Here is a 16060-nt window from a genome sequence, read left to right as displayed (position 1 = left end):
AAATTATTAATGTAAAAAATTGGTGATATCACAACAAAAACATTTCGTCAAACTACGTGTAAAAAAACAGATCTTTAAGCACTATTATAAAGATGTGATTATAAATAAATGCTAAGTAAATCGATTTAAATTGCACTTATTTTGTTTCAATAATTTATTTACTTGCAGGCGAGAAATAGTATACTTCATATGATTTGGCACATGAAATCACGCAAACGAAATAAACAAAACTACAAAAGGCATTAGAAGTTCATAATAATTTAAAATATTAGGTACCTATAATGGATATTTCTACTCAAAATAATTTCTCGCTAAGTAAATAAAATATTGAAACAAAATAAGTGTACTTACTTTAAATTTATTTAGCATTTAGGTATTTATGATATCACATCATTATAAAATTTATAATATTATAAAATTATCTTTATTGCTCATTATATCCTTGTCTTTTAACCTCTGGTTATAAATCATAAGCTAGAATTCAAAAATGTTCCCTCGTTCCTTTAGTTATTGGTAGTGTGTCTTAAATTAAATTCCCAAGCATCATTCAATCATTCAATCATTACATAAGTAACTAAATAATAACTAATAAGTATTCAGTTATATTACAAATTATATCTGGACTTTGCCCCTAACACCAGAATCCCAATATTTCCGGTGTGATAGTTAAAAGTATTATCTTAAAAACGTCTTACTAAAATAAATGTTTTGACAACAGTTGATTTATTTTTGTTATTTTTCCAACTATTAAAACGCAACAAAGTGTCAAAGGTCTGTCAAACCCCAAACACATTTTCTATAAAAATACGAGCATAGTATATTTGTATATATTATTAATCTACACATGGTACACACATACAAACTCAAAATACGGAAAGCCTAGGACCTAGGTCAAAAGGTGGAAATAAGTGGAATCAATATGTTTTTACTGATTTACATAAAAACACGATTAAGATAAGCTACCCGACATTGATAGGACAATATAAATATGGGCAGAGCATTGAGTGTAAAACAATAAGTACCTAGTCAAAACTCTAGACTGACTATTCAAGATTCAACCAGTTATTCTGATTATTGTTCGTCGTGGACTTTGTCACAGCCACATCGCCGCGAGTATATACTAATAATCAATCCAAATTCTATAATATTAGTACTTTTGTAATAGCAGTAAGCTATAATAATTTATTTTATCATTGAATAAATATATAATCAATTATCAATGTAAATATTTAATTAATACTTTATTATAATAAAGTATAAGTAGTATAACATATTTTTACATTTAAATATCAGTGTTCATTTTTATCAATCAACCAGGAACTCGCTACGTCGTTTAAACAACCAATGTGGAACGGATCGCAGTTCTCTTCACGGCAATCACTACAAAAGTTTGAATAGGTGCTAAAATTCAAAACAATCGAGTTGTAAATAAATTCAAAAGCGGTGCACGTACAATCTCGACAACGGAAAAAAAATATTGAAATTAAAAATTTAAAAATGAAGTATTTAGCGTATTTTGTAACTTGTTATTTTTTTGGACTAGTAGTAAGTGTTGATATTTTTGATCATATATCTTCAGCGTTTAACGCAATAGGTAACGAAATTTCGAAAGTACCCAACACCGTGAACACAGGGATCGACGCGATTGGTAATGAATTTTCCAAAGTACCCAACACCGTGAACACGGGGATCTACGCGATTGGTAATGAATTTTCCAAAGTACCCAACACCGTGAACACGGGGATCGACGCAATCGGTAATGAATTTTCCAAAGTATCCAACACCGTGAACACAGGGATCGATGCGATCAATATCGAATTTTCCAAAGTACCCAACACCGTGAACACGGGAATCGACGCAATCGGTAATGAATTTTCCAAAGTACCCAACACCGTGAACACAGGGATCGATGCGATCAATATCGAATTTTCCAAAGTACCCAACACCGTGAATACGGGAATCGACGCGATCGGCCACCAAATGTCTAAAGTACCAAAATTGTTATCCGACGTAAGTTGTAGCGACATTGTTACCGGTATTGTCATTAGTTTGCTCATCGAATGCAATCCACACGCGTTTATCGCCGACACACTAGACACCGAAGATGTAATAATGATAAATACATGTAAATCGATCGAGATCGTATCGTACGCGTTACCGTTGGTAGCCGATCTCGCGACTTCGCCCGTACAGATCGTTTGCTCTGTATGGGTCGAAGATCGTTTGGATTTATACTCGCATTTAAAGGGTATCGAAGTGCATACTGGACCTTTCGGGACCAATTTAATAGACAATGATGAATTGTTTTATAATTTATCGACACTTAACGACCAATATTGTAACAACGATTGCGATTTGGATGATTACGAATTTATCAAACTGGACGAACGCAACGAAACTTCTACAGACACTACAGTCACTACGTCGTCGCCCAGTGAAAACGGTAGATTTAAACGAGGCATTTTTGGAAAAGCGTTGTCCATACCGTCCAAGGATATTGCGAAAAAATTTACCGTTAAAATTGCACCTAAATTGTTCATGAAAAATGGCGTGCCGTCGACGTTAGCGTTTCGAGGTTTACGTAGTTCGGTTAGTATTAAAATGACAATAAAAGCCTCGGTTATGATCGATGATATTATAAAACAGAGATCTATTGTTAAAATTAAGGATGTATACGACGTATTTGTGTTAACTAAAACTGTTCCAACCACGTTCACCAAAAAATATTACGCTAACGTTAACAGGCCACATCGTCGTTATTATGGAAGAACAGCAGCTAACAACTTTCAACGTGATCTCAGAAATAAGCAATCAGGAATTATCACAGAATCAAAATTATTACAAACATTGATCACCCACTATGATGGTTGATGAATTCAAGAGTAAGCAGGATTACATTAATCAATACATTTTATGTAAAAATGAATAGTTATAACTTTATAAGATGTATTCGTTTTGTAGACCACCATGTTCTTTACACATGTTACATGTAGTAAGCAGGTACTTAGTAGCACAAAATATAATAATATATTATTCTATAATTTTTAAATGATAGGTAACGATTTATTTACTAACTATATTGTAGTAACTATAGTAAGAAATTCTTATGTAAAACATTCTTTATAAAAACTATTTTATAATCTTACCTACCAAATATATAAATATATGGTATATTAAATTAATAAAAATATAAATTTAAATTATAATAGCTTTTATCAAAACGATATATATATCGTCCGGGGAGATTATTAATAAGAATAACATACATTTATTATTTATAATAATTTAATTTCGATACTTATATGTGATATATATTATAATTAATATAACTTATAATAACACTGTTAGGTATTATTTATTTCATTGGTAAAATTAAAACATACCTTGTATCATACCTAAATAATTAAAATATACAAAGTTTTATGATTTTATAAAAATGAAAAATATGAATAGGTGGTTAATAGTTAACCTATCTGTTTAATGTACTTTTATCATTGAGTAGGTACGAGGTACCTACCTAATAGTCACTATAATTTATATGTTAAATTTTAAATCAGTAACAATTGATTGCATACAAAAAACAATTCTGATCGAAAACTGTCTGCAGTTGAATAATTTGTTGCCAAAAACATTGTATTTAATACATTTTATTAATATTTAATAATTGTAATAAAATAGATATTCAATTTTTATATTAAATATTATTATTATTAAATGTATCAATGCGTACCAGATTTCTTTTATAATATGAATACGTGTAGGTACCTTTATAAAATATAGTGGTATACCTATACGTATGAAGACATGAAGTACTTATATGGTTATAGGTAGAACTTTGTTTATGTAGGTTTAAAAAATCTTAATTTTCGGTTTTAGTATGAACTATACTATTATGAAGAATTTTGTGTTAAACTCTCAAACCTTTGCTCTTAGCTATAAAAATAATTTGAAAATGTTTGTAAATTTAATGTATTTAGTATCTTATGAAATCAACCATGGGGTGCTTGAGCAGTGAGCACCACAGCACCCCAATAATTGGCGCGTAGTTATTTTTTTGTTTAGGAATTTATTGAAATTTATTTTAATTAATTATATGACAAATTTAATGTATTATACAAACATGAATTACTTATACATATGTTGACATAATGACATAACATTAAACTTTTATTTAGCCAACAGACAGTGAAGTTGAGAATTATTTTATTCCCCCCCTAAAATTTTACCTACGGGCGCCAATAGATTATATAGCTAGCCGCTAGGTATATCTTAAATTGTGGCAAGTGGCGTAGCCTGGGATCTGGGCTATAGAAAAGAAATTCAATAATAATAATATTAGAATTATTAAAATTACAGACTTTAAAGCTTCTTGAAACCGGAACTTGCTCCTAGCTCCAATAAAGATATTACGGTAGCGTTATCAAAAAATTCGGCAGTGCCGTATTATCACTTATCACTATTATCTTTTATTCTATAGTTCAATCGGCTTTGTGTTCGTTAATTTACGTATAAACAAAAATATACAAATCGTGGTCGTTACTCGATACTCATCAACTGTTAAGTTTTGCGATTGCGGTGTATAGGAATAAGAATAATTAGTTACAATGGAAGAAGATACAAAAAAAATATCTTTTTCATTTAAACAAGTATCTTCTAAACCTAAGGTAATTCCTGTACTTCCAAAAACAGAGAACGCAGTTCAGTTTATTGAATGTGTCGAAGAGAAATCAATCAAAATTGCTGGATTGGTGGAAAATGTTGAACAAGAATTAGTTGTACCTATGCCAAAATCAACTAAACAACGACTGCTAACGAAGGAAATGAAAATCTCAATACCAAACCAACCACAAGAGAACGGAGCGTCAACTTTGGAAGAAATGGCTGTACAGGCAATATTAAAGGGCTGTAAAAAAAGAGAAGAAGGCGAAGAAGACGAAGAAGAAGATACAAGGATAGTTGAAGTACCATTGATTATCGATCCTCAGGAAGGGATGGAAATGCCTACAGCTGAAGACTATGAAAAAATACCTATCGAAAAATTTGGATTGGCTATGCTTCGAGGTATGGGTTGGAAACCTACTGAAGGTGTTGGTAAAAATTCTCAAATAATTTCTGCTAGCTTGCCAGAGATTAGGTCCAAAGGAATGGGTTTAGGCGCTGATAAATTAATTAAGTCTGTACGAAAAACACAAAGTTCTGAAGAAGAACTAATACTCAAACAAGGATCTTTTGTACAATTTAAAGTTGGAAAACTAAATGGCCAATATGGACAAGTTTGTGGTTTTGATGAATTATCCTCAAGAGTAATCGTGAAAATTTCTCGTTCCGGCGAATTAGAAAATGTAAGTGAAAATTTATTTCAATTAGTTACCAAAAGTGAATATGAAAAAAATTGTAATGTGATTAATATAAAACAATATAAAGAATATCATGATGATATAACCATGACAAGCAACAATGGAGACCAAACCAATCATCGTGAAAAAATAACTAAAGAAAACATTTACAGTGATCATCGATCTAGACACCATAAAACGAAAAAAAGCAAGCATTCTAAATCACCCCATAGGAAACATAAATCTAATCACAGCAAATATAAAAAATATAAACACAAAAGGTCTTCATCTTAGTAATATACAATTAGAAATATAGATTAATTATTGATAATTACTGATGTTACTTTATTTTTTTGTAAAATCATTTTAAGGATAACTATTGTATGTTTTTAAAGTTTTTTTTTTAGTTCAGGCAGATAGCACGCTGTATGTCTGTATGGCTGTTATTTTGCTGCCATAAATTAAATAATTATGACAAAATTATTATTTACAAGTATTTAAAAGAGTGAGTTATAAGATAACTACTAACTGTAATTAAACCATGTTAAATGTCTAATTTTGATATCTATTACAAATTAAAATATGTCATTGCTGATCAATTAAATCCTTGTTGTTTGGTATAAAATACTTTATTACTGAATACTGAAACATATCAGTTGTAATCCACTACCCTACTACCCTTGTTAACCACTATTTGGGTCCAAGATTAAAGGGATATTATTATTTCATCTTTGTAAAATTGCATTTAATAACTAAGCAATTTTGTGAAATTTTTTATTTTATTTAATAAGGTCTTAATAGTTAAAAGAATAACTGGAGTCTGGAAGTGTATTGTGACTTGAGAATATTAGCTATAAATTCCAAGTACATATTTTTTAGAATTTATAAATATCAGGAAATAGCTATATGAGATATATTTAAATACAAAATAAAATAATTTCCTAGTAAGTAGTAACTAGTAGGTACTCATTAAGACATTAAATTATTGCAAATGTTTCAAAGTTCAAAACTCAAAATAACTATAATGTTTCACTCCTTTAATATATTATGTTAAAATGCCGTCCAAATTGTAAAAACATACAAATTAAATAGATATTTTATAATATACTAGATAAAATGGATGATTAAATGTATTTATTAATTTATTATGATTGTTTACATAACATTTTTGAGGCGTTGTCAATGCATTAATATATATTTGTCGGAAACTGACTTGCAACGTATAAAATACATTAGATACACAATTTGGCAAAATCAAATTTAAGAACATTTTTCTTTATCCCAAATGATAGTTTAATAATAGCAACCATTTATAATTAGAACTATATACAGAAATTGTATATTATATTATTGTGGTCAAGCCATTACAAAATACTATTATTTATAATCGTCATAAAATTAATGTTTTACTGTAGGATGATAGGTAAAAGAACCGTCAAACCACTGTGGTCATCATAATTTGTTATCGATCAATGCTAAATAGTTTGTTTTTTATTTCGAGACCTTTATAAGACATATGCTGTATGGATGGATAAAGGTGAGGTAAAGTTGTCAAACTGCATACACAGCCATGTAAGATTTAGTTGATTAACCAAAATTAACACGTAAAAGAAATTTTCTTATTTATTTATATTACCATTGATAATGCTTATAATTTACAACACAATATAATGATAACTAATATTATCTACTACAATATTTTCTGATAGATAAAAAAAAAAAAAATAAATAAATAATTTTCAATTAACTGAACAAACTGGATTATGTAAAATCCTCTGTACAAAAATAATTTTTTTAAGTACACCAAATACACATTTAATACTCACCAAAGCCACTATCTAATATATTACTTAGAAGCCGTTAGGTAAAAACAATTTTTCTTCAATACTGTTGTTTGCAATATGTTAGTTGAATAACAAAAAAATAAACAAGTCTAACCCATAGAGTAGGTATAATGTATTATACATTATAATTTTGGTTATGGTTTAGTGAAAACAAATTTCTCAAGCTAACAAAATTATTTATTAATTTTTATTATAATTCTTATTATCTAACCTGTCCAATCATTATAAGATTAAACTAATATTTACAAATATGATAAAGTAGGCAGAACGATTATGTCGTTTGTCATAATAGTAATAAATATCAATAATAATCAATGAATTGAATAAAAAAAAAACTTGATTATAAAAAAAAAACATTGTGAAAATGTAAAAAAATAATAATACATTAACTATGTAGTATATTCAGTTGTATAATATTAATTATTTATGAATAATTATTAAACAAACTCATGTCTATACATAGAACAATAAGCGAGGGTTTGGAGAAATTATGAATGGTAAAGTAAATAATAAATACCTACTTCACATAATATTATATTACTCTAACACTTGCAAAAAACCATTTAATAAAATACTTACAATTATAGAAAAAATATACTGATTACTACGAAAATAAATAAAAAATAAATAATAATGTTATTGTGAACACTATTTTGTTTGTTAATTAATACTTAAATAATAATGTATTAAAAAATTTTAATTAATGACTAAAAGGAATTGATCAGTCAAATTGATGTAAAAGACCAATTTAAAAATTAATTTAGAATCAGACTTGTTAAGGAGGAACGTAGGGTGGGGGTTTGCGATATGACGGAGTTGATGATGGTTTTGACCTATGATTAGAGCCAACATTTGAGAAAGGTGGTGGTGGAGGCTGATATGGTGAATCCTCTGTATCGGCAAGTAAAGCTGTGGTGGCCATTGGTGGCGATCTTTGATATTCAGGTGGTGGTAGAGGCGGCTTTTCTTCTCTCATGATTATTGGTGTTTTATTTGTGGGCTCAAGTCTTTCATCCAACTCATCCTATTTTATATAAAAAAAAAATGTCAAACAACACAATGTTAATCATCTATTTAATTTTTATAATTTAATCACTAAAAATAAAAATATGTATCATTTAAAAAATAAATTTAATAAAAAGCATATTTCTAGACTATTTCATAGTGCACAATATTAAGAATGAATTAAAACAAGGACGCTAGCTTTCTTGGTCATATAAAAAATTTATTCACAACATTAAATTATAACAATAGATATGAAATAATGCAAAAATATTAATTTTAAGTCAAATTAGATTGAAATTGAGTCATAAGTAATAGTAATAGCCAACATAATGTAAAAAAATTATGAGGATTATTCTTACTTGGAATATAACTGGAATTCCACGGCTTCGGAAGCTTTGTCTTTCATCATCACCAATTCTTAACTTTGATGATGGTCGTCGTCGATACAATAAACAAGCCAGTAATCCAGCAATCAGCATCATAGCTAAAATTATGATTGCTGGAATAATAAATGTTGAAAAATACTGGTCTGAAGTATCGAATAAAAGCAAAATATTGTCATCGCGAGGTGTAACATTGTTGGGTGTTTTTGGTGGTCGAACTTCAGTAAATCCACCTTCACACATACCAGAAGGTATAACATGAGCTCCAACTACATTAAATGATGGTTTCATATTTTTTGTTACATTTTCAGATAACTTTTCATCTTCATTTAATAAGACCTAAATGTGAAAACAAATTAAATCATATTTTAAACTATAATTAGCACAATAAATTAAAAAAATTATAATTTTCAGTTATATTAAGGATATCACCAGTCAACAGTCACTAAGAATTGAAAGTTTACAGGATTTACTCCACACTATTGTATAGTAAAAATAACTTACTTGTCGTAATTGTAAAACTTTTTCTTCATCACACCGATTCATTTCTAATGTTTTATTGTACCATGTCACCATTGTCATACCATTTACTGAGCTGATTCCAAGAACAACAATATTGGTTGTATCTTTATCTCTAAAAAGATTAGCTACACGTTCAACAAATAATTTTTTTAATTTGGCTGAATTATTGAATTCTTTGAACTCTGGAGTTTTGAATATCATATCAAATTCAGCTGATGGCAAAGGCTTAGTTGTATTGGGTATAGATACTACTAAACTATCGTGATTTGATCTACCTTCTCTATCAGTACAAATCTAAACCACAAAACAAACATAATATTTTATAAGATTTTTATCTTAAAACAAATTTATTGAAAAAGTTCAAAATTCTATTTTTAATATTTGGTACGGTTAGTACAATTGGATTTAAACTAAAAATTAAATTAAACTTACAAGTTGATATTCAGAAAGAATTTTTTCACCCCACAATGGAATTCCATAGAATTCTTGGTTTTTAGTGTCAAATTGTAACCAATTATTTTCTGGAACTTGTGTACGATCAATAGTCATTAATGATAATTTCAATCTACGCGAAGAACCGTCTTCAGGATCATAAAATGTATCCTAAAAACAATAATTTAGTTGTTTTATAAATAAAATATATATATTAATAGTAAAGTAATACAAGCATGATGTATAAAAAAACTGTATTAACAAAGAAATTATTTACCACTGGTACGACATAAGATAATAATTGTCCATAAGTGGCATTAATAAGATCAACTGGATTGCGCAACACAGGTTGATAATTTTGACTTGAAATAAATGATGTTGAGGCACAATTACCCAATCCCTGCCAGCTAAAATCTTCCAAAACAACTGAAGGGCCAAATTGTTTTCCAGATTTCATTTTATTACCTTTTTCTGGTTTTAAAACCTATAATAAATGAATTAATAATTTTAACATAAACAATTAAAAATTAATCATAACAAACATACTCCTAATATTTGAGTTATTTGCTCATTGGGACAGACTTCACGTGGCAGTGTATCGTTGGTCCAGGTAAACTGAAAGCTATGTTTATCTTTATTGGCAGCTAATACAGAGATTCTTGGCCAATCTAAGACTGTAATGTCTTTAACATTAGTTGAGTAAATTGTACTGATTCTATCAATGATATCTAAGCTCCAGTTAACTGGATGAGTCCACGCTAATGAGTCTTGTTTTAAGCGCAATTGTAAAGTTAATTGATGATTAATAGCACGTAAGTGAGGTAACTGTTGAACAACCAATTCTAATGTATTGTTAACGGTCAGGTTCCCAGAATCTTTTGCTTCAATTACTACTTCCCATTTTGATACATGATCCTCCAAAGGTCTATTAAAGAGTTTATTAAGTATAAAATAAATAATAACATAATAATATCAAATATTTTTTTAGTAACATACAAAGCAAGTAAGATTTGTTTTTCAGCATCAAATTCAACCCATGATAATAGTGTTGGATCTGCATTCAATAGTGCCAACTTTAAGTGTTTTACATCTCCATCTTCAGAGTCATAGAATATATTGTTGGGAATTGGATACCTAACATCATAATTAAGATTTAAAATATCTTATCATATATTTTTATAAAAATTTCTTACTTAAATGGTTTTCCAGCTGTAATAGCAAGTTTGGGTAACTTATGTTTAATCATTGGTGCCGTATTAGGATATTCTCCATTTGTAGTAGTGGTAGTAGTAGTTGAAGTACTAACAGAATTCTCATTGGCTAGATCCTTTAATTTGTCTGTCCCTAAATTAGGAGTTTCGGTAGACATACTTTCATCTGGTATGATTGTTGTATCATATGAATCACCCATAACCACAGATTCCTACAATTAAAATTAGTTATAAAGATGGATTGACAAAAATGTATTAAGGTCCACACACACTACAGCAGTACAGCATTAAAATGTAGCTGGACACAATTTAATATCACGGTAAAAGATAATAGAATTTTACCGCGACCGCTGCAGTGTGTGCAGATATTCAAACAATTGAATATGTCACATACAGATAATTGTTCGGTAGTAGGAGTGGAAGATTTTGATTCGTAGAATGAAGGTGTTGGCTGAATTGCAAAAGATTCAATAGCTCCACTTAAATCAAGAGTTGAAGGTAATTTCATATTCTACAATTGTAAATATTTTTTTTTTTTTATAAATAAATCCAGTATAAAGCATGAATATAAGAATTAATTACTTGAACAGGTGTAGAGTTAATAATATCTTTTGGAATGTTCAATACAGATTCATCTCTACGGTGATGTCTATGATAATGGTCGGTATCATATTGATGATTTATATAAGATGGAGATGGTTCAATAATGAGTTGTCTAGTATCAGGAATAATTTCTTCTTCTTCTTCATCATCATCATTATAAGATTGAGTATTAACATTTTTGGTATCATCATAGTCATCTAATTTGACATTTCCTGAAATTGCATCTTGTTTTGCACCTGCCACCTAAACAATTACAATTAAATATAATTTCAATACCATTTAAAGATTTATATAAATATTACTTGACGTCGGCCTCGTAAAGGATTCAATGAGTTAACTAATCTCCAACTGGTAACTGGTAATTGCAATACTTCAGACAATGTTCCATCAACAGTATTACTCTGCATTTGACGTACATGATCAATATGTTCTGGCAAAATATCACCTCCACAGCCAACCTAAAAGTAAGTGGTGTTATTTTCAGCACTTAGTTTATTATACTGTAACAGTATAACATAAAATTGCACAACATAATTTCTTACCTCCCAAAGGACAAAAGATGTATCATTGAATTGATGTTTTTTATGGGACTGGCGTTCAGATGTTACTAAATAGTCAATTAACCAAGAAGATACACTTTCTTGAGGCACTAATAGCACAGCATCCTAAGACAATATTTTATTAGTAACAATTAAATAGTTGAACAAAATTATTCTTACTTGAGGAAGACTTAAAAATCCTGCCAAATTTTTCAGTGCGATAAGCCTTTGTAAAGGTTGTATGCTCTTAAAATTCATACCAATAACAAGGCATAGCAAAATAGAATCTTCAGAATTTTTACATCGTTTCTATAAAAAGGTCCAAGTGTTATTTGATAAATTATTTATAATTCATAGTAAAATGTATAAAATCATACTAACATTATTTCGAACATTTTTCCATTTTAGAGGCGCAACTCTGATAGAAGCTACATCAGAAACTATTCGGCGACTTTTATCTCCTGCTCTTACTAACAAATGATCACGAACATCTTCGGGTCCAGGTATTCCTTCAAGCTCACCTTTACCTTGAACTAACCAACTTGGAAGACCACCACCATCTTGACCCACAAACTAAGAAAAAAAAAATATTGAACTTATATTTTAAATATAACATTAGTTATTCATATATTATAAACAATTAATTTCAGACATTTCAGTAAAAAAAAAAAAAAAATTATTTGTAATTAAGTAGTTTTATCACTCTCAATAAAATAATATGATATAGAACAACTAGAAAATAACCAGGATTTTAAAATGGGGGGGGGGGCTAAACTCAAAATACTAAATAAACATAATCAAAAATTAACAATAACAGTTCATTTTTATATTAAGTTGATACACCACTGAGAATAACAAATATTAATATTATTTATTACAATTTAGTTGATTTACATATGCTATATGAGACAAATGCTGGTAACACTCTTTTCAATAACAAAATGTAAATATGGCTTGTCAATTTTTTTATATTAATTAATATTTAAAAATGTTATGTTGAAATTTGTTTGATATAGATGTATTTATGTCACAATTTCATAAAATAAATCATCTCCTTAATAAAGAATTCAATTTGAAATTTGTTCTTGACATTTTTGTATACAATTATTAAATATATTATACTAAACGTTGAAGCATAACTATTTCAGAATATATGTTATAAATTACAAATCAAGAATTATTTGGTGTCATAATATTATCAACATTTAAACAAATAATACTTTTTAAGTCTGTAAACTAATGCTATACATAACATTGTAAAATCATAAAAACAAAAATGATTATCTAAATCAAATAATTTGTAATTACAGGAAGAGAAGACAATATTGTAACAAGCAAATAAAATATTTAACTATTTTTTATAAGATATTAGAGAGCCTATAGTATAATACACATAAGTACTAATAAAACAGATTAAACAGTAGGTATGCAGAATTTATCTTTGTAAATGATTTATTTAGGTATTTTTTAATCTAAGAATTTGTTTAGGTGTCTAAAAATTGGTTGCTTAAAACTGATAACTTTTAGTTAGACAAATTAAAATCAGTTGCACATGAATGTGTTGCAATACGAAGTTGTTGTATAGAAAAAAGATTAAAAATTGCTATTATTTGAGATTATATTTTAATTTGTAATTAAATTCATATTATAATAATCAAGTGATTGTAATTTAATTACAGTTCAACAATTTGGTTTATTTATTGTATAGAGTACTTCTTAGAATATTTATTATTATTATTTTAATGTCTAGCAAATAATGATTTGTAATTTATTATTTGTTCATAATAAGAGTTAACAACACATATTTATTTAAAACAGTAGTGATATATATGTATATTTTATATATATCAATAATTTATGTCACCAAAAATTGCGTTTGGGCATCCCAATAAGTTTTATTTTAAAGACTACCTAGTATTTAAAAATGATAATTTTTAATTTCTAATTTGAACAGATCGACATAATAAATAAGTCGAAACACAAAAATAAATTAGAGACAAATTAATGATTATTGAATTTGGGTGGTTTTTGGACACACTATTTAGACATATTGTTTGAGTTTGTTCGATATATATTTTACGGCCTAGTAAAAACGGACTTACGTCAATGGGACTAGTGTTGTCGATGACCGAGTCATGAGGTATTTTGAAGTAGAACAACTTGCCGACAGTGGCCACGGGCTCCGGGATGCTCCACCATTTGTGTTTGACGTCGCCGGACTTGTGTGCGGACGCCAGACACAGCAGAAACGCAACAGCTGCGAGACCCTTCATTTGGACACTGGAAACAAACACAAAGCGTCGGTTACATAAATGAACGTGAAAAACATGGTGAGACAACAAAAAAGCAACGGGTCGGCCAGTTGTGTGCGTGGGCAGTGGATAGCAGGCGCGACAGATGGTCGGACGGGGCACTGGGTAGGGGGGGACGTGATAAAACTCGCCGCACACCCACACACGGGGGCGCGAACAACTGGCCGACATGGTACCCGCCGACGGGATCCAGGGCGTCCGACCGGCCGTTCGGCGGTTCGGCGGACGTCCGGTATCCGGAAAAGGGCGAAATGACGCCTTTTCATCGTTACTTACTGTCTGCGTGCGATGCTATTTGAACGCTAAATCGTGTGCTGTGAAAATCGCTGCGACGACGATACGTCGAGTAGGGCTGATGCGTGGCGGTTGACGTCAGACCGGTGATTTTCTCGTCGCGGTCACCGCGCCAATAACACAATAATAACGAACAACGATAATGAAAGTAATAGAACCGCGATGAGAAAAAACAAAATGAACGCCGTACGTGTGCGACGTGTGTACGGTCACTGCAGCAGCGGACCAGCGGAGTGCCCGTACGGCTGCGAGTTACGAGTGTTACGAGTAGGCGGCAGTGAATTCAGCCGCCGAGCTTGTGTGGGAATACTGAAACACCGATATTAGTATATTACCATAGCTAATGTATCATCTCTCCGCAGTGTCACAGATGATGATAACATTAACGTTACCACCTCCATGACAACAATTTTTTGTGACGACCGCCACAGTGTAAAAAATTAATATTAATATGTTGTTGTCGTTCGATAGCCGTCGAATACCGGCGATGTAGCCGACTGACGCTCCTAGATCGCGCGCGGCGTACCGAAAACCGTAAAGAAACTTTTGGTCTTCGCCACTGATTACGAGTTATTACTGTACAAAATTTGTACAGGGCTAGTCGAAACGAAATAGGTATTACACGTCCGTAGAACTCGGACCAATAAGGGCGCCCGCGGGTCAAATTTCAAAGGGGGGGATAGCCTTAATTTTTATTAATAATCAAACACTTCTATTAATGTATAAAGTATAATGAATCAGGTTTATTTTAAAAAAATGTTTAGAGGTAATATAATAATTAATATTATATTTCACAGTTTACACTTATATAGTAACTATTAACTAATTGAATACAAATTTTTATTTATTTTTTTTATTTTTTTCGAATTTATCTATAACTTTTTCAGATAAATTAAGTTATTCGATTTTTTTTCTATGTAAACTTAACATACATAATCCAGATAAATGATTCTCACACATTGTTGAACGTAACCAGATTTTAACACGACGTAATGTGCTGAATGTCCTTTCTATACTACATATTGTTGGTGGAATAGTCATATTATATAAAATAATACTTCTCTTTAAAGTTGGATAAAATTCACAATCATCATATCAAATATCAGTACACCTTGGTACCAATAATGATTTTTGGGATTTTAGAATATTTAATTTGGGTATAATTATTTTAACTAGCAGGGAAGCTAGGGGGGAGTTCTCCCCCCTACCACCCTTGCGGGCTCCCTTGACACAGACGTTCAAGTTTCGGCAAAATTTTAGCGTTTGTTCCTCGTTCTATTTCCCGTACTTTCAAGTTTCAGCTATGATTGTGTTTTAGTTTTAATTGCATTGTATTTGTTTTATTGATTCTATTTCGTGATGCTAATTGTATCAGATACTAACGTACCTACTATTGTACGTTAATAAACTTTTACTCCATTAGCTATTGCCTGTGGGTGACCGTACTTTGTAAAAAATTAATAGGAATTAGGAATTTCACTATCAATGTTTTCATTCTCAATAGAATAGTGTTTTGGAATAGCATCGCAGTTATATTTGAATCGCGCTGTTTAAATATTGTAAATTATTTAATTATTTA

General features: G+C 30.0%; 2 protein-coding genes across 2 annotated transcripts; one reads left to right on the top strand and one right to left on the bottom strand.

Annotated features, from left to right (window-relative positions):
* The first annotated feature begins 4462 nt into the window (after positions 1 to 4462).
* On the top strand, positions 4463 to 5940 carry LOC132921291 (G-patch domain and KOW motifs-containing protein). Its single transcript, XM_060984235.1, has one exon. It carries the CDS (start codon positions 4605 to 4607, stop codon positions 5628 to 5630), a length of 1026 nt encoding a protein of 341 aa, XP_060840218.1. The 5' UTR covers positions 4463 to 4604; the 3' UTR covers positions 5631 to 5940.
* Positions 5941 to 6933: 993 nt separating this feature from the next.
* Positions 6934 to 14895, bottom strand: LOC132920040 (dystroglycan 1). The gene is made up of 16 exons (XM_060982074.1): positions 14464 to 14895; positions 13978 to 14155; positions 12257 to 12448; positions 12056 to 12184; positions 11879 to 12001; positions 11639 to 11794; positions 11316 to 11579; positions 11128 to 11244; positions 10716 to 10945; positions 10519 to 10656; positions 10069 to 10447; positions 9800 to 10006; positions 9523 to 9693; positions 9073 to 9384; positions 8545 to 8907; positions 6934 to 8204 (listed from the first exon to the last, which is right to left on the bottom strand). The coding sequence occupies exons 2-16, from the start codon at positions 14146 to 14148 to the stop codon at positions 7956 to 7958; spliced, it is 3201 nt and encodes a 1066-aa protein (XP_060838057.1). The 5' UTR covers positions 14149 to 14155; positions 14464 to 14895; the 3' UTR covers positions 6934 to 7955.
* Positions 14896 to 16060: the final 1165 nt, after the last annotated feature.

This window comes from Rhopalosiphum padi, chromosome 2 (genome assembly GCF_020882245.1).
Source record: "Rhopalosiphum padi isolate XX-2018 chromosome 2, ASM2088224v1, whole genome shotgun sequence".
NCBI classification, from domain to species: Eukaryota; Metazoa; Arthropoda; class Insecta; order Hemiptera; family Aphididae; genus Rhopalosiphum; species Rhopalosiphum padi.
The sequence above is the reverse complement of the archived record's forward strand: the minus strand, read 5'-3'. Positions and strand labels throughout refer to the sequence as shown.

What these genes read in the sequence shown, in the direction of transcription:
- LOC132921291 (XM_060984235.1), top strand. Translation starts at nt 4,605, where the DNA reads ATGGAAGAAGATACAAAAAAAATATCTTTTTCATTTAAACAAGTATCT.
- LOC132920040 (XM_060982074.1), bottom strand. Translation starts at nt 14,148, where the DNA reads ATGAAGGGTCTCGCAGCTGTTGCGTTTCTGCTGTGTCTGGCGTCCGCA. An exon ending in TTAACTCTACACCTGTTCAA is followed by an intron (nt 11,245 to 11,315) that starts GTAATTAATTCT and finishes TTACAATTGTAG; the next exon opens with AATATGAAATTACCTTCAAC. An exon ending in ACAGCTGGAAAACCATTTAA is followed by an intron (nt 10,657 to 10,715) that starts GTAAGAAATTTT and finishes TTATGATGTTAG; the next exon opens with GTATCCAATTCCCAACAATA.